The 27,989-nt window shown below is 40.2% G+C and overlaps 1 protein-coding gene across 1 annotated transcript in view; it reads left to right on the top strand.

Annotated features, from left to right (window-relative positions):
• LOC310839738 (uncharacterized protein) overlaps positions 1-27,989 on the top strand; it is a 313,735-nt gene that overhangs the window by 244,151 nt on the left and 41,595 nt on the right. The window contains 3 exon segments of the mRNA XM_083728675.1: positions 23,293-23,319; positions 24,264-24,290; positions 25,955-25,981. Of these exon segments, the coding sequence (XP_083584801.1) occupies positions 23,293-23,319; positions 24,264-24,290; positions 25,955-25,981 (81 nt within the window).

Genomic DNA, 27,989 nt, shown 5'->3' with positions numbered 1-27,989 from the left:
GGTTTCACCAGAAGCGGCTTAGTCATGCTGGCCACATGACCCGGAAAAAACTGTCTGCAGACAAACATTGGCTCCCTCGGCCAGTAAAGCAAAATGAGCACCACAACCCCAGAGTCGTTCGTGACTGGACTTAACAGTCAGGGGTCCTTTACCTTTTTTAATGCAATAAATAAAGGCAGGGTGTTAAATAAATAAATGCAAATTTGTTTGTCGTTCTTGCTTTATTGCCAACCTTTCTACCGAGGGGTTCAGGGAAGGAAGTGCATGCAGAAGTTATCCTACGGGATTAGAATCTCCTCATACTGCAAAGTCTGGAGTATTTCCCCAGACCTTTTATTGTGCTGTATTTATTATGTATTGTTATACTATTAAAGTATATTGCAAGAGCATTCAGGAGGAACCTATGGAAAGAGGTTCACTGTGCTGAGCAAACCTTCCATTGGAAGGGGAGGGCAAGTTATCAGCATGGCTTTATGACTTCAGTCTGATACATTGCCTGTGACATGCACACTACGGCCCTCTCTGAATCACATTAAATGCATTTCCTTCTACTAAACCATATGCCATTACGATAAAAAAAAATGTTTCAGAGCTAACATTTGTTTTGTTTTTCCCCTCACCAGAATTTGTAAGAATAAACACTGCCACACTGAACTGGAAAACAATAGGGATGAGAACATAGAACATCAGGATCTGCTTTCATGTTTACCAAAATATTAGCATGTGTTAGGTCCAGTTTGTATTACCCTTTACTCTAAGTGGCATATGCCACTTACTTTGCAAGTAGTTCTGTTGGAGTCAATGGGGCGGTAAGGACATAATAAATTACTGAGGCTGAGGATAAAGCAGAATATGCTCTATTTTCCAATTTCTACATATTTTAGCTGTTCTCGATTTAATGGCTTATTAGAAGGTCCTCAGACATGGGCTCGTTAATTTTGATTTTATACGCTGCCCAGTCTTGTGTTTGCCTGCTGGTGGGCATTTATCCTCATAAACTGCAACAGCAATATATTATAAAGAAGGAGATTGGGTTAAAGAAAAGCTAGGACAGGGATAGTTTCTGATGCTTATATTAGCACTGTAGACAGCTACATCTGGAAGAGAGTAAGAAGAGGGAAAATGAAAAACAGATGCAAGTGCAAACACTAGAAGTAGACCTTTTCAGCTAGCCCATAAATGCAGCCAGATTTTCCCGTTGTTGCTATTTAATGGTTCAAATTATTTATACAAAAAATAAGCAGTGATGACCTGATTATTTTAGCAGTACCAGTAAAACATACTGTGCTTTGGGGACTGGGAAGAAGAAAAGGTTAAAAAAAAATGTGAACTTTTGATCAGCTGGCCCCATCTTTGAGAGACACTCAACAGCATGTCAGGTACATTCAGTGAGCACTGGTAAGAAAGATAGAAAGAAGAGCTAAAGGAATGAGAACCTCAGTGTATGCTTTTAGGGGAGCGACCATAGCTTAATGCATTGCAGACAAAAGGTCCCAGATTCAATCCCAGGCATCTCCATCTGAAAATATCTGAAGTAGAAGATTATGGGAACGACCCTGAGTTGCTCCTAGGTGATACTGGACTACATGGATGGACAATCTCACCACATACAAGACAGTTTCTTACAGTCAACAAATAGAGCTGCTGTGGGCAAAACTTGCTTGGAGTATCTTCTCCATGATAGTGTGTCATCAGTTGAATCCCAAGGCAAAAACATGTTTAATTGTCATTGATCACTTTGACTTTCAATCCCCAGTACAACACTGAACACTTTGTGAATTAGTCAGCATTTCTTCTTTTCTCGTTAGAATTTTGCAGATCCTTCCTCTTTAGATATTGATTGGTGCATCACCCTCTTCTTCCCAAAGCTATTCAACAGTGCCCAAGCTCAAATCCAATGTATAGCAGTTTCTATCTTGAGCAGGAAAAACAAAGGACATCTTAACTTGCCCAAGTTTTGATAACTCAAAATCTAAATCCCAGTCAAAGTCCTTATTTTAGGAAAATATATTGCCTTGATTCTCAGCATGCCCAGGGACATACTTTGCTATTGAGGAACATAGATTTCAGCACTCTTTTTATAATTGTAAGGATTGAATTGTAATGTTTTGTGTTGTGTTGTATGTTAGGGAAGCAGTGGATGTTAGAAACCGACAACATTGTTTGTATTTTAAGAGAAAGCATTGCTTGAAAACTATGGAAAATCTGTTATGGAAAAGCAAAGTGGACTCCACTTTGAGGATTTTATGAGATTTCCTTGCTATAGTAGCAACTTTTTATTGCCCCACATGTGTGGTAGGATTTTGGTTACTCCAGTTTGTAATTTTGGGTTGGAGCAAGTTATATCTATTGTTCTTCTCATGCATTCCACAAGAAATAACTACAATACATTTGTGGGGGGAAACAATGAAGTCAAGCCATAGGCAAGGAATTATTATTTTTTGTAAGGAGTGAGGACAGTCTCACAATTCTTTTGATAGAGATACTTTCCATCTGTGCCATGCCTCCTCACTTTCTTGGATCAGGAAGGTTTGTTGCTGCTAGCTAAATTCATCCCCCCTTTCAGAGAGCTCCTAAACTGTTATGAGATTCTTTTGTGTACGGCAGAAGGTTCTGCAGCTGTTCAGACAGACCCGATTGGATAGTGCTCACAAAGCCATTGATGACAAAGGTACATATTCCCCACCTCGCATCTGCTGCTCAGCAATGCTGCCCACATTTTCAAAAAGGTAGGAGATTTGCTTTTATTTTGTTTTAATGCCTTAAAATACTTTCTTAGGGTGAGCTGTAGTGTCTGAGGCCTTAAATGGCTCTTTCAATGGAAGACCTAATGTTAGGCTGCTCCCATCCCTGCTGCCATGTCCTACAGCAGCCTTTCCCAACCAAATGAATAATGACTGCTGGAAGGAGCGCAGAGGGAAGAAATGCCATGGTGCATCTGCAGCAGCACAACTGGACGCCTTCATCTGCCCAGCTGCAACAAAACATGCCTCTTCTGCATCAGTCTCTACAGCTACAGCAGGCTCTGCAACCTTCCAACATCTTGAATTCACCCCCAAAGATATACTCCTTCATTGTCTCCTGAGACAGATGGATGATTAATAATAATAATAATAATAATAATAATAATAATAATAATAATAATAATAAAAATTTTTTATTTATACCCTGCCCATCTGGCTGAGTCTCCCCAGCCACTCTGGGCGGCTCCCAATCAAGTGTTAAAAACAATACAGTATTAAATATTAAAAACTTCCCTAAACAGAGCTGCCTTCAGATGTCTTTTAAAGATAGGATAGCTGCTTATTTCCTTCACATCTGAAGGGAGGGCGTTCCACAGGGTGGACGCCACTACTGAGAAGGCCCTCTGTCTGGTTCCCCGTAACCTCACTTCTTGCAATGAGGAAACCGCCAGAAGGCCCTTGGCGCTGGATCTCAGTGTCCGGGCTGAACGATGGGGGTGGAGACGCTCCTTCAGGTATACAGGACCGAGGCCATTTAGGGCTTTAAAGGTCAGCACCAACACTTTGAATTGTTCTCGGAAACGTACTGCCAACAAAAAATAGAAAATCAAGTCCCTACCTGAACATTTTCAACATTTTCGGTTTTACAACTGGTTCTTGTTTACCACCAGCTTCTACCAAAAAACTATCACATCCAGTAATTGTTGGGCATCAGAATTTATAGGATTTTTATTATACAATTCTGGGTTTTGTTATTCTTTGAATAAATGGCTGAAAAGGGATTGACTATTCCTAATAAAGTATTCAAAGTACTAATTAGGAAGGGTTGAAAGATTTATTGTATACAGAATTTCTAAATATATCTAAAACACTGGCTCATTTTCCTAAAATACCCAGTACATGGATAGTCAGCAGTTTGCAGTTTTGACCAGTATTGATGTAATTTTTCCTAAGATCCAGTGTGTCATAGAAGATAAAGTTTGAAGTTCAAATCGCACTTAGCTCCAAAGTTCATTAGGTGAATTTCACTCTCTCTCTCTCTCTCTCTCTCTCTCTCTCTCTCTCTCTCTTTGTCTCAGGGGAGGGGGGTTGTGTGTGTGTGTGTGTGTGTGTGTGTGTGTGTGTATGAAATTATTATTGTGAGGCTAAATTGGGAAGTATTTGAAAGAAATGCAGGATAAAAATAAAATTGTAAAAATTAGTTTATGAAATTAATATTTTTTCAAAAAAAAATTCTATTTCACCTGAAGAGCCTGCATGGTGTAGTGATATTTAGGGGACTAGGCAGACCCAAGCTACGATCCCCACTCAGTTATGAAGGGTAGTCTTGGAATGCTGTCCCCCCTGAATTATGCTTGGCCAGGTTTTATATTATGCATATTGTTATTGATTCTGTGACATGGATCTGTTCTCACTTTATGCTTTGTGTTTTTGAACTTTTAGTTGTAATTTATTTTACTGTACCCCATGCCCTAGTAAAGCTTTTCAATGAAAGATGGGCCTAAAATATTTCAAATAAATAAATGCCTAAATTTCTTATTTTCTTTTTAAGTAAGGCTGGACCTGTTCTCTTTTCTCAGTCCCCTCTCCCTGCCACACTCTTTACTCTTTCTGAGCTCTTCTTCCCCAAGAAACTAGGAATGCTTTGACAGCGCTCTAATTTGGGTGGGTGGGTTCAGCTAGAACTGGGGCTGGGGACAAAACATGGCAATTCTGTTCCAGATTGTTCGACGCTAATGCTTTGTAGAATAAAAATAAGTAGCATTATAACAGCAGCTTTTATATGTTGGCCTCAATCAACTTGTGTATGTTTCCTCCTCCAATAAGCAATTACGAGTTTCACCCTGTCTAGATAATTAAACATAGGAAAGCCGACATAAGATATAATAAACATAGCAAAAATGTAGACGGCCAAATCTGCAATAAATAAAGTGTGCCAAAGAACAAATCCTCAGTAAATCCTTGCCCCTAAATAATGCCCACTTACTGCACCAAAAGAGCTTATTTAGGAATACACATGGCTATCTAAACTTTTTGAAGCATGACTACACTAAGGTTACCAGATTTTTTTTTCAATGAATCTGGGGACACTTATTGTTTGTTATGTACATGTGAATGCTGAGAAAGCTGTAAATCTGGGGACTGTCCCTGGAAAATGGGGACATCTGGTAACCTTAGACTACACGAATATAAACAGTGATACCATAGTAAACTTTTCTTAAAGGAGCATTTACAAGCCAGTCAGAATGTGACAACCTTGAAAGTTAGTGAATTGTCAACATATGTGTGATAATCATTCCATCTTAATTCAAGATAAAGCCCTTGAGAACATTAAGACAGGCACGTGCACAAGGAACTAGTTGTCCAACAGTGCCATGGGTCATTTGGTTCAAAAAGTAGCACAGACCATCTGTTTTACTGTTCAGGTTTTTTTTAAAGAACATTTTGTGACATCGGTATATATTATTCTCTGCAAATGGTGTCCAGCTGAAGACTTCTGTTAACATCTTTGACTGACTAGGTAGCTCCACCATGCTTTGTAATACTTTCATCTTTCCCTACTCTTTCTCGTGTCTACTCACGTCTACTCTTTCTCTTGCAAGTAGTTTTGCCTATAGCTACAGCTCGCCCATGTGAGATCGTTTATCTCTGTAGTTCTAAGATGATGCTGGGAGATAAGTATAATGGAAGTAAGACAGAATACTAACAGTGAGTAATCAGTTTCATCCAGCAGCTTAGCAAAGTAGTGCAATAAGTTCCTGACTTTGGCCTGCAGCCAAAGAACTCACTGATTAGCTGAAATCGGGTTCTAACTACATGTGACAACTGTTATTAAGTGTGCAGTGTGCCCTCCCAAGAAGAAGACGCCTGCTTCTTGGGAGAAGGGCAATGACAGGCCTAGACAGCATCTTGAGAAGTAGAGACATCACCTTGCCAACAAAGGTTCGTATAGTTAAAGCTATGGTTTTCCCAGTAGTGATGTATGGAAGTGAGAGCTGGACCATAAAGAAGGCTGATCGCCGAAGAATTGATGCTTTTGAATTATGGTGCTGGAGGAGACTCTTGAGAGTCCCATGGACTGCAAGAAGATCAAACCTCTCCATACTGAAGGAAATCAACCCTGAGTGCTCACTGGAAGGACAGATTGTGAAGCTGAGGCTCCAGTACTTTGGCCACCTCATGAGAAGAGAAGACTCCCTGGAGAAGACCCTGATGTTGGGAAAGATGGAGGGCACAAGGAGAAGGGGACGGCAGAGGACGAGATGGTTGGATAGTGTTTTCGAGGTTACCAGCATGAGTTTGAGCAAACTGCGGGAGGCAGTGGAGGACAGAGGTGCCTGGCGTTCTCTGGTCCATGGGGTCACGAAGAGTCGGACACGACTAAACGACTAAACAACAACAACGTGCCCTCCCAAGCTGCAATCTCCATGAAACCTGCTGTACCCCACGCAACAGTTAGCATGGGGGCAGATGACTCCCATTTGGTGCCCCCCACCCTGGCTAATGTCACATGTAGTTAGGACATAAATAGCTAAACGTCAGCCCATACAACTTCAGCATTTCTTTTTGGCTCTCGTTGCTCCTTTGAGGTGCCTGTAGAAGTATCACTGCAGACTCTGATGCCCAACATCCACTTCCAGTCCCTTGACCAGCCTTTCCAGCACTACTGTCTCAGTCCCTCCTTTGCCCTCCAGTTCATAGCATGAGCTTTCTCATGACCTTGTTTCTTCAAAGCCCCTTCTTGCTTCAAATCTCTTTTCTCCTTTTGCCTTTTTACTCAAGTCCACAACCCTTCCTCATTTTCAGTCCATTCCCTTGTTATGTGCCTTTTCTCTGGTCTCCTTGCTTCTGGGCTCCCTGTCGATTAGCCTCTCTACATCCTGAAATGTATTTCCCAATCTCCAGCCTGCCCTGAAAGTTTAATCCCAGCCAAACTTCCTCTGCCTTTGTGGAAGGTGAATGAGCAATTTAGCTCCCTGAGCAGTGGGAGATCCCATACCCCCAAAGCAGCTCATGCAACCAGTATGTCAGTGGCTTGGCCTAGCAATGATTCTCAAACTGTATATTGTTGCCTTCTAGTGGAGCTCCAGGTTCACAGGGAAAGGAGTTTGTAACAGTGCAATACAGAGGAATCAGATATGGATGTCCCATTGTTTAGCCACACTCTACTGTGATCAGAGTGGAGTTATGGAGACAGGAACTGGCTTAGTTCTCCATAGCGTCCATTGTTTTCTTTATTGAGCAAAGTAAAGGGACTGCAGTACAGGACACACTTGAGTCCCATGTGTTACTGGGTCACCAGTGACAGTATGTATGTTTAGCCCCACCACCCCAAGGGTTTGCCTGAGTGTACCTCTTTACTTTCCCCTGTCTTAATTAGAAGCTACCATTTATGGGCCAAGCTAAATGTGGTGTTGAGCAGTAACAGGGGGCACATGGTGGGGGTCAGGAGTTTTGCAAGGATTGTATTATGTGACAAGAGGAGGTTGAATTATCTTTTCCTGTGTAATCCAGACAAAAATCCCCACCAGCTGATTAACCCTGAAAGTAAATCTCCCATTGCTACTTGGAGGCAGGATGGGGTTCTGCTTCAGCATTTCACGGGGTACAGGTGTTCCAGCCACAAGGGTAAATTTGCCTCCCTCTCAATAAGAATGTAAATGTGCTGCAAACATTCACAAGGGCTCTTTGGATCTCAGTCCTCAGTTTCTCTTGGCCTAGCCTTGGAGTTCATCTGTTTTAGGATGAAAGGTCAGTTTAGTAATTCCAAAAAGAGTCCTATGCAGCACCTTAAAACTATAACCCATGTGTAGATCAAAAAAACATTGAGGCAGCAACTGATGTGGTTATTTTCCTGCAGTATGTTCTAATGCTCCATCATGTAGCCATTTCTTGTTGCCTTGGTACCTACTTTCAAAGAAGTTAGTGACTTATTATTTGATGATGGTTTTGGTGTGCTGTTTGCTACACAATTAAAATTGGGGGTTCTTTAGCAACAATATGGAGAATAAAGACCTGACCAGTGCAGAAAGCATACAGGAACAAGCCCAATAGTCAAAACCTTAGTACTTTATGACACATGTAGTCAACTGTGTGATATGGTGGCCAAAAATATAAAATAAAGCTACTGCAATTCTGGGTTGAAGCAGTTGAAATGTGGAAAGCATAAGGAGTAAAGGTCCTTCTCTCAGACCTCATCAGGAGCACCTTGTCCAGTTCTGGGCAGCACAGTTTGAGAAGGATATCAACAAGCTGAAATATGTCCAGAGGGGAGTGACAGAGACTATTTCCTATGAGGAAAATGTTGAAAGAGTTGGGTATGTCTAGCCTGGAGAAAAGACTTATAAGAGGTGGTACAATAGCTGTTTGAAGGGCTGCCACATAGAGGATGGAGCAATTTTTCTGTCTGTTGCTCCAGAGGGTAGGGCATGAGCCAGTGGGTTCAAATTACAAGGAAAAGGATTAGACAAAACATTAGGAAGGATTTCATGGCAGTGCAAGCTGTTTGCTCATGGAACAGATAGCCTGGGAAAGTAGTGGACTTTCCCTCATTAGATGTTTTTAAACAGAAGCTGGATAGTCACTATCAGGAATGGGTTTCCTGCATCAGCAGAAGTTGGGCTAGATAACTTTTGAGGTCTCATCAAACTCTGATTCTGTAGTAGTATAGTATAGCCCTTATGGATAGTCCTGGTTCCTGTCTCTGGTTTCTTCTGTTAGGACTGCTTCATATATTATGTACTTAGTATGTGCTTGTATTGTGTATGCTAAAAAACATGTTGCACTTCAAAACGTGTTTGATATGCTACACCATAGGTTGTTCTCAGATATCTTTTTTCTCCCTACAAATCTGTATGGGTATTGGGAGATGCATAGCTTGCCTGATGAACAGATGAAACAGTCTCTATTGGCATAATCATCTTTAGAAAGGAATACAAGGATTTATTGCTTTCACAAGAGAAAGTGAAATGGTTGGCAGCAACAAATTCCCACGGGGTACTTTAGAAGTCTTCTATCTGTTTTTTACATTGATGTTCAAATATTCTTTTGCAACAAAACTGAATGTTTGGAATCATTTCAAGGAAGAGATCATCTGGTTTTGTGTACCTATAATTCCTCTACTCTTTGCAGTGATGTAAAGTATATCAGCAGGAGAATAGGTGGGAATGGCTCCAGAAGAGGGAGGGATAATCCACAAGGCTAGTGCAGGAGCCAGCTGTTTGAGCTGACAGATAACCCATTCCTCAGCTTCTTATTGCACAGACAATAAAAAAAAAAACAACCCAACCCAACAATGATGGGAAACACACTCAGAATAACAGTATGGCTTGAAAAAAGCAAAACTGATTTCATGTGAAATATATAATTATAAGCATGAACTTTGCTTAAACAAAAACAAGCAGATTTGCCACCACCCTTCCTTTCCCCTTCTCAGCCCTACTTTTCATGTGGTCCCAATATATCCCTTTCTTGAGCATTGCCCTGCCTGTGGGTCCCTCCACTTCCCCACTCCTTTTTCTGGGGTTGCAGCTGCTGCTTGATTGCTGGAGCTAAGGAAAACTGCAGACCCGAGTCTTCAGAAAGTGAGAAGAAAGGTGGCAGCCAAATGTGAGACATAGGCAAGATGCTGGTGGAGGTTCTGGTTAACCTCAGACAATATCTGCAAAATGTATATGCCAGCCTTCTTCAACCTGCTTGTTGATATCCTTATATTCCAAGTATGATTGGACCATAGTTTTGTATAATGACATTATAATACAGTACTGGCAGTTTTATTTTCAATCCCATTCATAAAGATCCCTAACATGGAACTTGCCTTTTGCACAGCTGCTGTACTCTGGGTCAAAATTTTAATTTAGCCATCTTTGATGACTTTGGGATCTCTTTACTGGTCAGTCAACACCACCTCAGATGCCCATATGTGAATAGGATTCTTTTGCCCTAATGTGCACCATTTTATATTTGTTTACATTGAAATACATTTGCCATTTTAATGCTCATTTACCCAGTTTGTAGACAACCCTTTGGAGCACCTTGGAATTCCTCTTTGTTCTTACCATCCCGAACAGTTTGGTCTCTTCGCATCTCACCCCTAAATCAAGGTCACCCACAAACAAGTTAAAAAGCAGAGGTCCTTTAGGGCCTTCACTTCCTGCATTGTTAAAATCACCCATTTCTTCCTACTCTCTGCTTTCTGTTCTTTAGCAGGTACTGATCCATTAAAGGACCTGCCCTGTTATCCCATGACTGCTAAGCTTACTCAAAAGTCTCTGGTGTAGGAATTTTTTGAGATGTTTACTGAATCATTCATATCCATATACTTTTGAAAAACTCTAAAAGGCTAGTTAAACAGGACTTACACTTGCAAAAGCCATGCTGGTTCTTCATCAAAAAGACTTGTTATTCTATGTCTGTGGTAATTCTATATTGAAGAAGAAGAAGAAGAAGAAGAAGAAGAAGAAGAAGAAGAAGAAGAAGAAGAAGATTAAAACAAAAGAAAACTGCAACATGGTATGGGCATGAAGCAAGAAGTGCTGTGTCAGTTCTGACTAATTGCATATCACACCAAAAAATGCAGTGGGATGTTTAAGACACTCACTGTTGTAATGTTCTACACAATAATCATAAATGGACTATCCGGGCAAAATATTACATCCACTTTAGTACAGAAACATTGCATTTTGAGCCCTTTGAAATGCAATCTCACAGCAACAGAAGTACAGTATTGAGAGGAAGGGATGAGCACTGTGAGCAGCAAATGAGAAACATATGCACATTTATTGTGCAATGAAGTGATTGTGCAGAGGGGTCCTAATGGAAAACAAGGAGGATGGCTTTGAATGAGCAAGTGGCTAGTTGTCAAAAAGTTTTTCTCAGCCAATACTTTACTTTGTAACCCAAAGTATGTTTTGTTTTGTTTTTAATCTTCATCCTAGCTAACATGCAGCCTCAGAACACTTCACTCCTTCTGATAGGATGAGGAAATTGCCAGATTACTTACAGTTCACCAAGTCGCATGATTCTGCCAATGCTTCCCCCAGGAATAGGCAGCTCTAAGACTGGAGAACATTCAGAATTGGACTTTTTTCTGCCAATGCTCATAACAGAACAGTAAGATGAACAGGAACATATATAGAGTGATGCATTTTACTTTAGTTTGTGCTGATATATTTTGGACTTACTCAGAATTAGACTGCAATTCTCTAAACACACAAGGTTCTCATGAGCAAGTTTATCCCAGTGCTTTCTGCAATAGATTTATTTGTTTGATTACACATTTATGCAGTAACCTTTAAAAAAAAATCAGAAAGTGAAGGCTCTACATGCACCAAATAATGATTAAATATTATACCATAATACCAGAATGAAATGAAGGGACGTAGGTGGCGCTGTGGGTTAAACCACAGAGCCTAGGACTTGCCGATCAGAAGGTCGGCAGTTTGAATCCCTGCGATGGGGTGAGCTCCCGTTGCTTGGTCCCAGCTTCTGCCAATCTAGCAGATTGAAAGTATGCCAGTGCAAGTAGATAAATAGGTACCACTCCGGCGGGAAGGGAAATGGCGTTTTCGTGCGCTGCTCTGGTTTGCCACATGCTGGCTACATGACCCGGAAGCTGTACACCGGCTCCCTCAGCCAATAAAGCAAGATGAGCTCTGCAACCCCAGAGTCAGTCATGACTGGACCTAATGGTCAGGGGTCCCTTTACCTTTACCTTACCAGAATGAAATACAAAAATAATCACAACTGCATCTTGTTTAAAAAACAACCCTACCCCAAAACATGTAAAAAAACCGGTAAGATTCATCACAGTGCAAATAGATGCTAATATAGAGCAAAGGTAGATGTTTGCAGACAGTTCCTGTAGCATCTTGGTTGAAAATATTATCTCTTTAACTTAGAGTAAAACAAGAAATAGTATACATTCTTGCATAGACTGTTTGTTTGTTTGTTTGTTTGTTTGTTTGTTTGTTACATTTCTATAACACCTTTTCTCCCAAGAACCGCCAGGTGGTACACTTCGTTCTCCTCCCCATTTTATCTTCACAACAGCCCTGTGAAGTAGGTTAGGCTGAGAGACGGTGACTAGGCCAAGGCTACCCAGTGAGCTTCTCACAGTCATGGTGGTTTTAAAAATTGTGCACTGGAATCCTTTATGCCACTGTATACCACTTGCAGTACACAGAATACTTCTTCCATGTGACCATGGGCATGTGTGATCATCAGCCATGTATATTACACAGGTTAAATGCAACAGTTATTTACTGATTGTGATTGAATTTTTGGACTAGTGCTATACAGCAGACTACCATCCTTGTAGCTCTTTTCTGTAAGTCTTTTCCTTACGATGTCTTATTTTGCATTGAAAAGCAACAAATTAAAAAATAAATCAGTCTTGGAATTTGTATTAGCAGAAATTACATTTAAACACTTTTAAAACATGTTTAAACACCGCCTCCAACTGATGTTTGGTCAAGCCCATAAATCCTTCAGTCCAGAAATTTCTTATTTCACAAAACCAATCAGTCACTTAAAATGCTACTCTGGGATTGTCACATAATTAATGCAGCATGGTGCTGTAATGCTTAATAAAAAGCATAAGTTAAATCGGAATGTACGGTCGTTCCAAACCATGTTGCATTGTTTTTAGAAGAGAGAATGGTAACAATGGCAAGTAAGTGACTGGTTATTCAGAACCTTGGTGGAACATGTGTGTGTGTGTTGTGTACATACTTGAGCACATGCCTGCCTGTATCGTCAAATGCATTTTCAGTATTAAGGCCCAGTGGCCCATTTTCTCTCCCAAGTAAAATTAAATTTGAAAATCATTTTTCATTCCTTGATCCTTGTAATTTCAAGGAATAACACTGGAAGCTACAATCAAGCAAATTGCCCTTACGCTTACAGCATGGTCTTAACAATAGCATTTAATTTACTTTTTTTAATATTCCTCAATTTTCATTAGAGCTCATGTGGAAACAGTAGCTGATTTTTACTTTTGGATCCCCTCACACCCCCCACCATTACTGCCTCAAGTGTCAGCTCACATTAGTAGCGTAAATGGTTGCCATGTCTAACTAACTGAAATCACTTTTTGTAAAGGTATGTGGTAGAGTATTAGAGGCTCTATTTGGTCAACATACTGTGAACAAATAAATAAATGGAACTAATCTTCTTGAGTATGAAATTTAGACACTCTTGTAGGGGAGATTACACTGCTGGGTCTGGTGGTGAGATTATCAGAAACACACATGAAAAAGATGGGAAGAGAGCCTAGTGTTTTGGAATCCCTGCTGTAGGTAGTGGGTCGGTAGGTGGAAGGAGAAAGCATTAGCATTCCAAACAATTTATCTGTGATGCATTCTGAAAATCAATCATCTCTTGTTACTGCTGTTTTATCAGCCGGGGTTGATTTTCTGATAATTTGGTAGGCACACAACATTAAAGACTACAGTGTACCTCAGGTTACATACGCTTCAGGTCTACGTACGCTTCAGGTTACAGTCTCCGCTAACCCAGAAATATTACCTCGGGTTAAGAACTTTGCTTCAGGATGAGAACAGAAATTGTGCTCCAGCGGTACTTAACCCGAGGTACCACTGTATATAGGTTGCTGAATCACATCAAGGCCCATTGTTTTTCAACCCAGGCTTGCCTAATGCCCCTAGGGAAAAAATCAAGTCAGGCATAAGAATATAAGAAGAGCCTGCTGACCTGTCCAATCCAGTGTCCTGTTCTTACAGTGACCAACCAGAGAAGCCTATGAGAAGCCCACAAGCAGGACATGAGCTTAAGAGCACTCTGCCCAGCAACTGGTATTTCAGGACCATGCTGCCAATAACAGTGGAGGTGGAACATAACCACCCTGGCTGGTAGCTGTTGCTGGGCTTCGCCTTGAATCTGTGAAATCCTCTTTTAAAGGCACTCAAGGCATAAAGATGCTGACATTGTCTGATCTTCGTATCCAGCTTCCGGTATTGATATGACCTGCTCCTGCCCATGGAGGTTCAATTGAGCTACCTGGCTAATAGTCATTAATACTGCGTTGTCTTGTATGTTGTATTTTAATAGCTGCCTTCATTCATCCGTCGAGATGCTGGCAATTATCTTTCCCCCAGTTGTTCATGCAGACTCCATTCAACATGTTTTCCTCTTAAAACATTTCACACATGCTGCCACGAGTTCTGAGAGGGAAGGCAAAATCATAAGCGTTCATATACAATGGCGTGCTTACTAATTACCTAATTTGCAGCTCAGTGTGGCATTGAGAAAAGCCTGTGGGAGAGAAGATGATCAGCCTGACATTGTGTTGTGGACTGGGAGAGGAATGTGTTTAAGGTAGTCAGTAGTCATAATAACTGTGCTCTGCACTAGAGAGCATGACAGATTCACTGTTTGCTTGGGTGTGAATTTCCCACCAAATAAATATTTTCCCACCAAATAAATCTGGTTTTCAAATGTAACTGCTGCTGCAAGCCAGCACCAAATATGCACGAACACTCCCAACATAAAATTTGAAGGTTATTTAAGTACCTTATTTCTGGGTTGTTGTTGTTTTGTTGTTGTTGTTTTGGATTTTTTTAATCCAAATCTTAAAGCAGACTAAATATTTCTGAATCTAAGAATTTACTCTAAAAATAAAATGTCACATTTCATGCCTATAAAGGTGTAGAATAAATGTTACAGTACATTTTACAATTAAAAGAAACATGCTTGAATCTTACATTCCACCCCCACCCACCCAGCATTTTTTTCTATATATATTTTTACTGCTATAAATGAGTCTATAAATAAACCATTGTGTGTTTTTGTACTTTGATGCAGCATATGTGCCTTCAGGTGGTGTGTTGCCTATGGCAGGTCGTGAAACCCCAGGACAATCATATCCAGGGTGTTGACTCCAACATCCATGTGGCAGCCAGACGTGCCTTTGCTTCATTTAGCAACATGTTTTCTTCTTGTTGTTGCCAGCAGTTCAGCTCTGAAATAGAGTTATGTTGGCATGTCCTATGGATTAGTTGTATTTTGTGTCTGGTGTTTTCTGGAAGCTGCACTCAGACCAGAAAAGAAACCCAGGAAACAAACTGTTGCATGCCACCCCAATCTCTGAGCAATACGAGATTCCAGGGGTTCCAGGCACTCACCCAGAGTCCATGTTTCCTTTCGGCAATGAGGCACAAAGACCGTGGTGTCCTTATGATAGTTGGTTTATTTCCAATATATACAACCTGAGCCTATGATGGAGGGGTTCACAGCATTAACACCCCAAAGGGTCTTGTTTCTCCCATAGCCCCAGCCTTAGATTCAAGCAGAAAATCAGCCATGGCTTTTTCTCAGTCTTTCCCACCTGCATCTTCTTCCTCTAGTTCACATCACAGCCAACTCTGTCCTCCAAACTCCTGCTTTGTCTAACTAAGAGAAGGGGGGCACCACCCACTTGCTGTCTGGCACAGAGCCCCTTTGTTCATCACCTCCCCCTTGTTCTCTTAATTGCCCGTTGCTCAGGTGATTACCCCATGGGGAAGCTAGCTTGGCTTATATTTTAACCGCCTGCTGGATCCAAGAATTCAGGAGGCCTGATTAAATTCTAACACTTACTGGGTGCAGGAATTTAAGGGAGTCTTGCACCCTTGAACTCATAACAATACTTTGAATTCAAAGTAAGAAGCTGTGGGAGCAGAGGATCTTTCTGCATCCAGCCTCAGAGCAGTACAGGAAAATGAACAATGGCTTGATGATGAGAGGAGAAGATGAAAACCTCTATTAATATAATTTGAGTTACCACTTTTACCAACAGATTAACTGTTTTTTTCCTACTGTTAACTAAGTTACTTCAAAGTTTACCTACTGTTTAAAAATTGTTTGACTGCAAACATGCAATCCCAACATACTTGAGGGTAAATCCCATATAACTAATATTATTGGGGTTCATTCATGCTCTGGGGCAGATTTGGGGAGATGTGGAGGGTTGGCAGGCAGAATAGGAAGTACCATTCAGTAGGAGGAATTAACAGGAGGACTACTGTTTTGGATACAACTCTTGTTTACTGATTATCAAATTTGCAACTAATAATTCTTTTTTAAAACAAAAAGCCCTGCTTCCACGTACAATGCAAACTTGCTTTTCCCCATATAGAGAGCTGCAGGTTCCAGTGTTCTTGTTCTGTTGTAAGCAACAAAGCTAGCTCTTGGCAGCTGTCCTACCACTCCTTGTGATACAGCTTCATTGTACAAACTCCAGACCGTCATGCGACAATGCTTAGTAATTCTTGTAAACAGTATAATTTGTTAATGAAGAATGGTGGATCTGTATGCGCAAATGATAAATCAAATAAGCAGGTATGAACAGATTTCCTCAGTTCTGTACTGTTATTATTCTGAAATTCAATTGTGTTTGGGTTGTTCTGGAAAGAAATGAATATTTTGCAGTGTTGATTCTCTTTCCCCCCCCCCTCAAACACACACACACACACACAAAAAAAAAACACAGTTCTCTAGAAGAGGGAAAGTTTATTCCTTTCAGCTCCATAAAAAAAGAAGAAATAGCTCAAAGGAGTAATTTTATTTTCAAAAAGGGTTTTTTAAAGGAGTAAACAAGCACTCCAATAGGAGTTTTAAAATATGTGTGTTTATTTCTTTTGAGATTTTTTTAAGGCCTTGCTTTCCTGTAACCTTTTAAAAAAAAAAATCCCTAGACCCTAATCTTAAAGGTTTAAGGTTGCCTTTCTGAAAGCACATGAATTCCTGAAGTAAAATGCTGGAACAACTGAGAATTCTGACATTCATCAGGACTGCTCCAGTCAGAAGTTCTGGTTATTTTGAATCGCAAAAAGTGGGGAGAAAGTTGACAGCAGAGAATTCAATACATATTCTTAGCAATAATGCTTTTCATAGATTATGCCTCCACCCCCAGCATGCATCATTTCAGACTGTTTGACTGAGCTGGTTGCCCTGTGAATTTTATGCTAAAGCACAGAGGAATGTTCAAATTTTGTTTTCGAGGTGGAAGTCCAAACTCCATGATTGCATTTGTGGTTATTTCAGATTTACGCTGGTAATGAACACCAATAACCCACTATGTATGTATAGATTTAGAGGAAGATGCAATGTGTGTAACATGTGGCAACTTTTATGTGCAAATATGAGTTAGAAAAGCGTATCTGCTCTAGGGTCTTACTTTGTGGCTGCAGTGTTCCTAATTTGTACTGTGTAGTGATGGGTTTGGCACTAGAGAGGAAGATGAGAACACATGAGGCCAAATGATGCATGTGAGATGATCAGCTGCTTCCTAGTTTGGATTGATATGCAAAGTGCAGTGGTTATAATAGATCCATGTATTTGGATTTCTTACACAATGTGCTGAGATTTGCTAAGCATTACAGAAGTGATCTTCACACACACACAAATGAAATTCACATCACATGGTATATTCTACAAAATCCAAGATCTGAGTCTGCCTATTGCTATCAGCCAAGATGCAGCCATAATATGGCCATGGAACATCAGCTTGTTCTTCCACTTTTCCTAAAACTTAAATAACTGTGTAGAAGGTTATATAAAGCAGGGGCCTCAAAAAGTCGGAGGAGTAGCTTATATGGTGCAATTATTATCTGGGATTTCCTTATTGTAAAGGGTGCTGTTGCCTGCATGGGGTGCTTTAAAAAACCCATGCAATTTAGAATTGCTATACTCTTAGCTTGGCTACACTCAATGGAGGAGCACAGTTTCAGATAGCTATTGACTGACCAGTCTGCTATAGAATATGTGTGGCTGGATGAGCATGCTTTTAATAAAAAGACTGGTGCATTCTATGTGTCCAGCTTTGTATGTGAGTATTTGCAGAGGAGAAAAGTATAGGTCAAAGATGTGCAAGGACCAAAATTATAGTTCGGCATAAAACTAGAATGACAGTGCTGACTGCAATTGAACAAAGGAGATTAATAGCCTGATTTCCCATGCAGCAACTGAAGCATTTGTTTTGGCCTCTGTCCAAAAGAGGATACTGAGCAACATGGATATTTAGGCTGACCCTGCACAACTCCTTCTGGTCTTAGCCAATCATTTTTCCTATTAGAGTACTTACTCATTTGAAGTATCACTGTGTGAAATAAAATAAACCCAAAATGTATGTCCAATACTTGTACTTGTGGCCAGTTTAAAGATAGATTTCCAGTCCAAGACTTTACAGTATAACGCTACCTCTGCAGAAAATAGTTGCAGAGCTTTGTAATGCTTAAAACACATTGTAAGGGAAATGTCATTTTTGAGATTGCTGCCTCAAGGACCTGAAGGTTGTACTTGCCTCCTCTATTGGCAAAACGTTGCAGCGGTGTGGTGGCTGAGGGCATTTGTCTTCTGCCCATATTTTAGTGGGTATAGAACTTGCTGGGACAGCTTTATGTGCTGATCAGGTGAGAGGAGGGCCAGGTTTGCTCCAGATCTGGAACTGCTAGATTCAGATAACTAGAAACTACAGGTCTTTGCTTAAAGCTTATTACATAGTTAATGGTTGTATCACATAGGGCGGCAGTGGTTTGATTATGCAGTGAAGCCTAACATTGGCAATCACCCAAGGCTCCAGGTATAGAGAAGGCTTCAGAAGGAGGGTAATGTTGGACTTAACAGTATGATCAAAGGCTACAAACAACTTCATCACCCCTCTGTATATAGGCAGCAACACAAGGTAGACTTAAGTGGCTGCCGCACAGCTCCAGTGAACCCTGAATTCACCCTAAAATAATCAAATTCTGAAGTGGGATCCTCACTGGATCCACTCTGGGGTATATCTGGTCCTTGCTGTCCATAGTAAAACTCAGGAAAAGATCTGCTTCCATCTGCACTGCAGATGGATGTTGTGGGACTGATTATAACAATAAAGGTCTGCATTTAAGCAATAATGATGTCAGTGTGTCCCTCACCATATTACTCTGCCAAATGATTTCTCCCAATTTAACTTCACCATACAAAATAGCAGTATGAAAAATTTTCAGAGCAATTGCCAAATTGTTTGAGGACACTCAGTGTGGACACTCAGTGGTGGAGTGACTTTACTTTTCAGCTGTCTGCCTCCCATATGCAGCCACTTAGGATACAGACGTGGCCTGGCACTAACAGATGACTGAAACTTTATTTTGATGTTTTACGAAGGCCCTATACAAGGGTGGCTATATATAGGCTTGGTTTATACTTTTATTACTTGGATGCTAAACTACAGGAGATGAATGTGCATACTGTACACGCTGCATAAATCACACAGTATTTCTAAAATCCCTTTTGAAATTGGTAATTAAATGAGTTGGTGTTCCGCCCAGTTGTATGCATGTTTACTTACCATCATATTCAGGGACTCAAGTTTCAAATCAGCATTGTGTTTTTTGGGTCAGTACAGCGTACGCCACCTCTTTTTCCTCCACCACCATCTTGCTGCCACCACTTGTCCCCTGCCTGCTCGCTCACTCTCCCCCCTCCCCTGCCCCACACCTTTGCTGCTTACACCTCGATTGCTGCTGCTTCCTCGGCTGCAGTCACAGTCTTCCAGAGGTGCTTTGGTGCATCCCTTACAATCTCCAAAGTACCTTCTGGGAAGGTACCTGACGATTTTAAAAAGGGTGCACCACAGCAGAGGCACTTTGGTGCGACCCTTACAATCGCCAAAGTACCTTCTGGTTGCTATACCTCATTACCATGTGGGGTCTGCCAGGCCCAGTCATTATAGGACTTTAGCAAAAAACCTAAGGACCCATTTGCTTTGCTTGGCTTTTTCTGGTTGTTGTTGTATTGGAGTGCTGATTGCTTTTAGTAGCATTTGTGAATTGGATTTTAATATTTTTCAACCGGATGTTTCTTTTATTATGATTACTGCTGTTTATTATTCATTGCTGTTGCTTTTATACTTTATTTTATTCTATAAGCAGCAGTGAGAGGGTTTATCCTTAAAGGCAATCTAATCTTCTGTGCAGTCAGGGAGATTTGATCAAGCATGCACTTCTAATGCTCTTGGTCAGGCTTCCTCAAACTCAGCCCTCCAGATGTTTTGAGACTACAATTCCCATCATCCCTGACCACTGGTCCTGCTAGCTAGGGATCATGGGAGTTGTAGGCCAAAAACATCTGGAGGGTCAAGTTTGAGGAAGTCTGCTCTTGGTGTTACTTCTCTTAGAAAATGTTTAGGAATTTCAGGGCTACTTCTTTTGCTATCATCCCTCCCCACTTCTTTCACCTTGCTACAAATCAATATTTTTTCCATTTCCTTTGACGCTCTTAATATATCATATGTGATGATTGCTGGTTCTTACTGTCATTATATTTGTATAAAGAAATAGCTTTTTAAAGAAAAAAACCTTATGTAGGGTTGCCATATCACAGCTCCAGAAAACTGAACAGCAAATTATTATGCAAATTGGACATAGCTGGACAATCTTATCTCATTTGTGTGATTTCTATTTAAAAAATTATCTCTCTACTAGTTGCCAAGAAACTGAGCAGTGACAAAAGAACCCATGGAAGGGCTTGTGGTTGTTTTGCGATTACAATGCCAGGGAAGAAAGAATTGACATATTAGCTCAGCTCTTTTACCCACTCAGTCACTACTTACCGGGTGACCTTAAGCAGGCTTGTTTTCTGTTTGCTCGAAAGAGCAGGACCCAAACCAGAAGATTCAAATGACAAGAAAGCAGATTCCAACTAAACGTTAGGAAGAACTTTCGGATGGAAAGAGCTGTTCAATAGTGAAATGGACAACCTAAGAAGGTGGTGAACTTCAATGCAGTTTTTAAAACCCTTTTTATATGGCCACCTGACAGAGATTCTTTAGCTATGATTCCTCCATTGCAAGGGGATAGACTAGATCACCATTTGAACTCTACATATTCTATGATACTTTGATAATGGTTTTGTGATCTGCTCATTGATATCACACAGCTTATTTTTTTATATAATTGCTTTTAATTTAAGAGTCCATGCATACACAAACAGCAAAGAGAAATGCAGCAGTAGCAGTCCCCATCATCACCCAGAGTGGCAAATAAAAAGAGGCAGAACCTTTTCACCAACAAGCACTACCTTCACTGTTAGAAAGAAGTTAGAGGAGTGGAGAGGAGTTCTGCAAATGTTAAGCTCTGTCCTTCAAGTGTTTAGGTAACCATTTGGTCCACTTAGCCGCTCTTTTCCATTCACATGTGATGGTTAGGAGTGGCTAAGTGGTTAAGCATCATTGCCTAGAACAAAGAAACAACTTTGGGAGGAGAAACAACTTTTTTACTAAGTACCAGGTGATTGGCACATTTTCCTGTTTTTCTCTGCAACTTGAAATGTTCTTTTTCACATAAAAGCTTAGAATCTAAACCAGGTGATACATTACCCAGGCACCATCTGCAGTTTCTTTAATCCAGATAATACTTGGATTTCTGGGAAATATGGCAACCCTGCTTTTACCACTGCTAGTAATTAATCATTTTTAAAATTAGCAAGCAGATGCAGTGAGGGACAACCTCCAAATAAAGTAGCACATTAAAGGGTGGGTACCAACTCTTGCATGACAAGGCCAACTGGTTTCCATTTTACAAAGAATTAGAAAAGGATGTGGTCCCTCAAAAACAACCAACCAAAATATTGCTCAATAATTAAACACCTTTCGAAATGTCTATGGTTTTCCCACATGATCAGTTTTGTTCAATTAATAGTGTACAAAGTCAACAATTTGTCTCTGAAGTTTCTACTGCTGTCCTGAGGATATCACATTTTCACAGTACAGTATTCAAGTCTGCAATATTATTTGCCCAAAGGAAATAGTATGTCCGTATGTATTATGTTTATTGTTTGGAATGTACGTCAGACACCTAATAAGTATTGCATGTGACTTGATTAGTAGCGCAGCCTTCCTCATTCTGCACTTACATCATTTCATTAATTTTTATCCCATTCTCTTCCTTTGAATTCCCCCTACCCTGTGCAGGAGTACTCGTTTAATGCATCCCTTAAAAAAACACACACACAAACACCATTGCTGTTGAATTTCTCATTTGGCTTTGTTTGTCATAATTTGCTCTGACCCTCTCCTGTGCTGATGTGTTAATAAATACTTGTAAGGGGGGAGCACATCCATACACTCCCACACAATGAGGCTACTCCTTTCCATGTCTCTTGTATTTATTAAATTTCTATCCTCCCCTTCTTCCCAAAGGAGCCATGGGTGGATGTCTTGCTAGTTCTGCACCAATATTATCAGTAAAGGTAAAAGGTAAAGGTACCCCTGCCCATACGGGCCAGTCTTGACAGACTCTGGAGTTGTGCGCCCATCTCACTCAAGAGGCCAGGGGCCAGCGCTGTCCGGAGACACTTCCGGGTCACGTGGCCAGCGTGACATCGCTGCTCTGGCGAGCCAGAGCCGCACACGGAAACGCCGTTTACCTTCCCGCTGGTAAGCGGTCCCTATTTATCTACTTGCACCCGGAGGTGCTTTCGAACTGCTAGGTTGGCAGACGCTGGGACCGAGCAGCGGGAGCGCACCCCGCCGCAGGGATTCGAACCGCCGACCTTTCGATCGGCAAGTCCTAGGCGCTGAGGCTTTAACCCACAGCGCCACCTGCGTCCCCAATATTATCAGTACTTTTTGGTAAAAAAAATAAAAATAAATCAATGAGTTGCTGGCACTCTTTTATCTTAATTGAAGTGTCATGGGTGCCAGGACATCATGGCTGATATGGACAGAAAAAACAAAACTAAAAAAGAGGTGCTGGTATTCTCTACTGGTGAGTACTGACACATCAAAAGCATTGATGATGATGATGATTTAATTTATGAATTGTTTCTCATGAGGCATCTTGAAGCACTTTATGATAGCAAAAATATATAAAACAGTTACATATATAAAAACAGTTGAAAACAATTGCATATAATAACATTTTTAATAAAAAAAACCACCTTTAAAATTAAAAACCAGTTTAAAGTATAAACAGCAGATACATGAAATCAGTTCAGATGCAGGACAGAAACCAACTTGGGATCAAAGTTTTAGAAGGCTTGCTGGAAGAGGAATGTCTTTAGCAGGCACCAAAAAGCCAACAGAGAAAGTGCCTATCTGATATGCAGTGGAAGAGAATTCCAAAGGATGGGTAGCACCACACTGAAGACCCTATACACCAGGCTTGCACTCTTGTATTATTAGCCTGTAAAGGAGCCTTTTCAGAATTATTGTGCAAAGACTGTGATGCCCTCAGGGCATGCTTTTCACTGATCACGTGGGAAAAGCCTCTGAGGTGGGAAGGCAGGGTTTACTGTGCTACAAAAATAATATTGCTTTATAACACATTGTTGTCTTCTTTTGTTTTAGGGGCCTCTTGGACTAGATGGCAAACCAGTAAGTTATGCTCTGAGTAACACACACACACTGTGGATGAAAAGTGTCATTATTCAGCTATATGCAAAAGCATAAGCTGCTTGGCACTGCTTCACGGTATCTAAAATCCATTGATTTAACTGTGTGAACCTAGTTGGGTTGTACTAATGGGCCCAGAGCTCATGAAAGTATTATGAAAAAGTGAATATTCTGAGAAAGCTTTACTGAAGAATAAAATATTTGTGTTCTAATAAAGCAAGAATAAAAACCGTCACCTGAGAGTCACAGCTGCTCTGTGGGCCCCAAATATGGTCTAGCTCAGTGTTTTTCAACCTTTTTTGGGCAAAGGCACACTTGTTTCATGAAAAAAATCTGAGGCACACCACCATTAGAAAATGTTAAAAAAATTAACTCTGTGCCTATATTGACTATATATAAAGTAATTCTCTTGAATAGGAATCAAATAAACACAAAGAAAGTATTTTATAATTACTTTATTATGAAATAGTAAGTAAACAGAAATATGAAAAATTATAAAATACTTTATTTTTAAATCTTTCGAATTTTTCAATTTTCCCCACGGCATACCAGGCAACATCTCACGGCACACTAGTGTGCCGCGGAACAGTGGTTGAAAAACACTGGTCTAGCTGTCAGTCACTGAGTTAGTTAACCAAGGTCTTGGCTGCACCACTTCAGATTGTTCACATGATTAAATGCATCTCTATAGAGGGGGAAAATATTTCACATACATAAATATATAGAAGTCAGGGGAAAGGGTCTAGCATAAATATCCACGAATAAAGACAGGGGAAAGGTTAAATCAGGGATGTTCCTCATCCCTACATTAGAGGTAAATGGCCCCTCTTTCTCCTTGAAATAATTTGTTTTAGTAAAAGTTGGGGGGGAGCTGCACTGTAGATTAATCAGCTACTTCCTTACTATCCTCTTGTTGATCTCTACAGGGGCCTCCAGGAGCAAAAGGGGAAAAGGTAAGATTGGTCATTCAGAACATTGCCTTAAAATTTCTTAAGTAGGTTCCTAAGCATTCTAATAAGAGTTGTGTCTCAATTCTTTCTTTTTAAATCATCTTCCTGTTTGGCCTTTGGGTCATATTGTTTCCTGCGTCCACTGTCAGGAATTTGGTTTTCTATACACAAGGCTTCTGTATCAGAATCTGCAGTCCCAGTTGCCACTGGGAATTCCCACTAGGACATACCGTATTTCTTTTGCGTTTCATTAGGGAAGGATGGGGAATTTGTGGCCTTCCAGACCACATCTCCACACCCTTGGCCCTGCTGGTTGGCGTGGGTGGAGCCCAATGACATCAGGAGGGCCACAGGTTACCTATTGCTGCTTGGACCCTCTGATTTTGACATGATTGCCGTCAAAGGATTCCACAGAACCAAAAGCTCCTTACAGCTCTAGAAATAAATTTTATATTGGGAAATGTACCATGTGACTGGTTAGAGATACACCAAATTATATGTTTTCTAAATTAGCCAAATATAAGGGTTCAAGCACTTTCAATGGTTTTGAGCAACTTCCCGACTCAACCATCCCACTGGGAAGGGCAATCATCTCCCAGCTGTATAAAAGTCTCACACAACTGGCTACACTTCCTCTCACTTCATTACAAATAAAATGGGGTAAAGATTTTGGAGAAGAATTAGAGGGAAAACTCTGGAAACAAATGGGGAATAAACTCCCATTTGGATGCATCTCATGTCAAGAAAATGCTTTAAAGATATCATGTTGCCCAGCCAAATTATATAGAATTAATTGTTACACATCCAACCTTTGCTGGAGGGAATGCAATTTGCCTGGCTCTCTGCTACATATGTGGTGGTTTTGCCCAAAATGTATTCCCAAATGATAGAACAATCGCTACAACCAGACCCCAAATTAGCCCTACTATCTTATTTTACTCCTCAGTTTAAGAACATAACCAGCAAACACCTCATCCTCCACTTATTAACTGCAGCTAGATTAGTGACTGCAAATAATAGGAAAACTTTAAATGCAAATATTTTGGAAGCCTGGATTTCACAAGTGTGGGACAACGTGCTTATGGACAAATTAATTATTTCACAAAAGGAATATCAATCAGGCAGTGGGGGGGGAGAGACTCACACCTTCTGTACGACATGATATCCTTTTATTGACTCATGGAACCTCATGGAAAGACACTTTCATTTGATTGCCTTTCTTGGAGCTTCTAAAACTACAACCATCAGCCCCTATTTTTCTTTCTTTTCTATACAACTACTAAGCTCTGTTTTCCTTGTATGGATATGTTTTGTTTCCTGAAATAAAAAATCAAATTTGAAAAAAAATTCCACAGATATTTTATCCATGCCCTGTCTTGATACCACTATCCCATAGGAATTCCTTCCATGTGCCCTAACTATTTTTTTTTTTTTTGTATATAGATTGGCAGTCCTTTAAATGCAAAGACTGCGGTCTTTGCATTCATGAAATGTGTGAAGGACATCCATCACATGGTCAAATGTTAATTTGGAAACTTCCTTCATTCAATTGGTCACCCTTTTCTATTGTATGTGGAAGAAATGAATTCTCTCATCACAGCAACTCTTAAACAACAAGTAAATGAAATGGGGGAAAGAAGAATTATGATGACTTTTCTGTTTTGCAGGGGGATCAAGGAGACATTGGCCCAAGAGTAAGCACTGTTCCTAACTATGAACATTTTTAAAGCTTATGTTAGAGCCTGGCTTTGATAAGCACAGACAGATGTACTTGCATGTGAAGACGAAACAAGGTGAAAAAGGAAAAATTGTGTGTGTAGCTGCACTTTATCATATTCATCCCACTCTACTTAGGTTTCTCTATCTCCTCTTTTGTTCTTCCTCCTTCGCTTTTTTTTTATTGTCAGCTTACAAAGATCTCTAATTATGTCTATAATGAAAACAAATTAATTGGAAGAAGAGGATGACTATGATAACTCAGGAGGAAATTTGGTGCCTTAAATTCTTGGCATGTATTAGAAAATCGAAGCCCAAATTTAAGATGATTCTCAGCTGAATGAGAATTTTTTTTTAAAAGGCAGAAAAAGAGCATAGGGCAATGAGGAAATTGATAGTGAACTTGTTTCATCTTTCCTCTTCTTGGTCCTCATCCATATGGAAAACTGCCTCATTAAACTATAAAAGTTAGAATTTAATAAACCTTTCTTAACGTCATAGCATATGGGCATCCTTCCTCTGACTCATTTTCTTTCTACTTAATTTTAATGGAGTGGGACTGAGTTCAGCTGTAATATATACATGTCCACAACAGGATTTCCACCTCCAGTGAACTGAAGAGATGCATTTTTTATTTTTTATTTTTGTTTCTAGGCAAAGCATTGTTCTATTTCCCACCCCCCACTCCTCAGGGATTTGCAATCAACTTTATTAAGTGTCTTCTTGTGCATTTGTATGAGGTAGAGACAAAAACAAACAAAACAAAAAGCCTGAAATGAAGTGTTCTGGAAATTAGTTCAAAGAATATTGTTTTTAAACTTGAGAGTAGTGAAATTGAGCAGGCAACAACTGATAAATAGGACCAGGAGCTTAATCACAGCAGCTTAGATTTTACAGCAAGTAAAATAATGAATGCTGGTATGGGAAATTATAAAATGGATAGGCTAAACCTAGCCAGCCTATGGGTCAACCCTTCACCTAAAGGCTCCATTTGGATTCTCGGGATCTCTGCGTCTGTTTTAAAATAAGTTTCTAGCCTCCATGAACAAAGACATTTGCTTGAAAATGTGGTAGTAAAAACCAAAGCAAGTTGAAAGAGCAGTCCAAATTATTTTTTTTCTAATGTCATAGTTTTTGTATTTAAGGATTGCAGTTTTGGAATAGTAATAGTCACAGTTATTTATCCATAGTAGGGATGTTTTCGTGGGAGAGGTGAAAAATAGGCAAAAGAACTGTTTAAAAAATTTCCCCAAGCTTTTATCGTTATTAAATGGCAATTATTTATTGCTGGAACTCCACTGCTTATGCTTTTAAAAGGTTTGCTGTCATTAATAAAATCAATAAACGTAATCCATATTCAAATACAGCACAAGCAGGAATCTGGAAATGAAACTAAGCATGAGTCCCTCCAGGTTACAAAGGCTACACAGAATGTCAAACATATAATATGCATATAGGTATGATATTGCATTTATTCCATTCAGAGAACATTGATCCCATTTCATAGCTGAAGAACACTGAGGCACATGAAGACATGCCTGGTTCAATATTGGCTAGTGAATTCAAGGTACAGAATCCTGCTGCTGTTATGCCCAAAGTGGCTGCCATGGAGAACAGCCTTTGCAGCTACTAAGGAATGGAGAAGCCTGGCGTTTGGCTTCAGCATGCGCATGCATGCTGTGCCAATGCTGCAGATTGATTCTGTATCATCTCCTGTGAGGGCAGCCATATAGCTGAGTAATCCAGGAATATGCTAGACATTAGATCAGGCTTTGCCATCCTGATACCCTTCTCATATGCCATCAAATCAGTACAGTGTAGGTGAAAAAACCTGTCAGCAAGGCCAGTGAATCAATGAGCACTGAAAAAACACTGATGAGATTCTAGAACCTTCTAACTTTATAATTGAGAATGTTATGGAGGCCCTTGATCATAGGAAGTACAGTATACCCTATGTGTAATCTTTTTAAGCTAATATAACTACTT

The sequence above is a fragment of the Podarcis gaigeae genome (genome assembly GCF_964106915.1).
Source record: "Podarcis gaigeae genome assembly, chromosome: 2".
In the NCBI taxonomy this organism is placed as follows: Eukaryota; Metazoa; Chordata; class Lepidosauria; order Squamata; family Lacertidae; genus Podarcis; species Podarcis gaigeae.
Note: the sequence above shows the minus strand (reverse complement) of the source record. Positions and strands in the feature narration are given on the sequence as shown.